Source organism: Trichinella spiralis, assembly GCF_000181795.1.
Source record: "Trichinella spiralis strain ISS 195 chromosome Unknown Scfld5823, whole genome shotgun sequence".
Taxonomy (NCBI): domain Eukaryota; kingdom Metazoa; phylum Nematoda; class Enoplea; order Trichinellida; family Trichinellidae; genus Trichinella; species Trichinella spiralis.
The window spans coordinates 1-1,888 of NW_003532762.1; the positions used below are offsets into that span (position 1 = coordinate 1).

A 1,888-nucleotide genomic window follows, 5' to 3' on the forward strand; every position below is an offset into this window, starting at 1 on the left:
GTTGAAATAGTGAGCTGGAGCGGCAGGGTGCATCGTGCACGCATGTCGATGTAGACGCCAAGTAGAAGGCCCAGATTCACACTGGTAAGTCGTCATTCGCATATTTCTGGATCAACATATCTCGGGTAGCGCGGAGAGCGATTGCACGGTCGAGACACTTTTAGCCAGTTCTAATATATTGTTTTAACGTTTACAACAGTCTTATTCACAATAGAAATTCAAACATACTAAAAATTTGTCATAGTGATTCAGCAGCAAAATTTTAAGTGGTGTAGGTGTCATATGTGACGGATGCAAAATTCTTGAATTGGAAACAGAAAAATCCCAACAAATTTTTTTTAAAAAAAAACCACAATGTATAAACCTTCAGAAAAAAAAATTGAAATAATATATCAGAGGTTAGTAGGAATTCCCACATGGAATATCAGAACAATGATTTGTACGAAAGATATTATTTTACTTCTGTGAAATGAACGAATAGGAAACAAATCAATCACTGTCGAAATCACCAGGATCCGGTGGCAACAGTGGACGCTGATTTGGCATTACCGAACAACTTGAAGCATCAGGTGGAAGCAACTGGTACACGTGACAGTTGTGAGCATGCTTGTCAAACGCTTCCATCGGATCCAAAATGGCCAGATCATCGACATGGTCGGCCAAACTCAATGCCGAAAATGAAACTGCTTTCGACGAGCTGATCAACTTTTCCCCACCGGTCTCAGTTCCATCGTCGACGGAATTGAAGCCGCCGGTATTGGAATTGGTCGAGCAAAATTCAATTGCCGAACGCAGCTCACCAACCAGTGGACAATTGGACAACTGCAACAACGCTGGATGGAGACGAACCGCCAACAAGTCGAGTTGGTCAATCAAACAACACTGGATCCACGGCGAGCAGCACAAGAACGGCGGCACCAAGCTGGTGGGCGTGTAGCTGAAGCGTGCGCACAAATAAAGCGCCCGGTTGGTTTCACGGTCGCTGACCGCTCGTTGGACAACGGCAGTGAAGCCCAGCGGCGCAATTTCTGCCCAAGGACGAACACCACAACCAGATGACGTGGACTGGATCATTCCTTTGGATAAAACGAGCAAAAATGTATCCGCTCTTTGCAAGCAATCGACCATCCAATCCACGGCACTGACTGACGAATCCTGCAACGCCCACTCGTCGACCATCACTTCACAATTCAGAACTTCATTCAGGAGACGAGCGAGCGCCATGACGCAACGGCAGTGCGCTTCATCGTCGTGGGAGTAAATTAGCAGCACCTTGGGTCGGCAGCGTACCGGCAACGGCACCACTGGTTCGCGCTGTTCCACTTGGGCTCTTCTTCTCAGCCTTCGATCGCGTTTCACTATCACATACTGGCTCCATGCCAACGAGATTATCAACAACGACAACGTACAACAAAGAAACGCCAGCGACAAAAAGCCAGCCTTTCTAGCGGACTGCTGTTCACTGTCGTCGTAATCTCTGTCCAAGAAAAAAGGCACCGCCTGGCTAGGGCACCGGCCCAGTGGTTCGCAGTTGTCGTGCAGTACGTGGAATTCGACCGTATATTCGCCGGCATTCAAGCCGACAAAGCTGACTTCACTGGACCAGTTGACCACTTGTTGGGTATTTTTCAAAACGTAAACCGAATCCACACGTTGCCAAAGGTCAATTCGACCGTGGACGGTCATTTTGGGCGAGCTGGTGCGCACCAGAAGCCGGTCGAGGTGGTTCAAGTCGATCAAAATGAACGGCAACCAATCGCCGGCGTCGCTTTCCGATCGAAAAGCGTCCGGACTGTTAGCCAAATACCGCAGCATGCACCCTGAGTATGCACGGACACGTTCACTCTATCACCGTGTGCCCGGATGTGGGAAACAATCCTGGCCGGCC

The 1,888-nt window shown here is 48.8% G+C and overlaps 1 protein-coding gene across 1 annotated transcript; it reads left to right on the forward strand.

Annotated features, from left to right (window-relative positions):
- The first annotated feature begins 634 nt into the window (after positions 1–634).
- Positions 635–937, forward strand: Tsp_13721 (conserved hypothetical protein). The gene has a single exon (XM_003366545.1). It carries the CDS (start codon positions 635–637, stop codon positions 935–937), a length of 303 nt encoding a protein of 100 aa, XP_003366593.1.
- Positions 938–1,888: the final 951 nt, after the last annotated feature.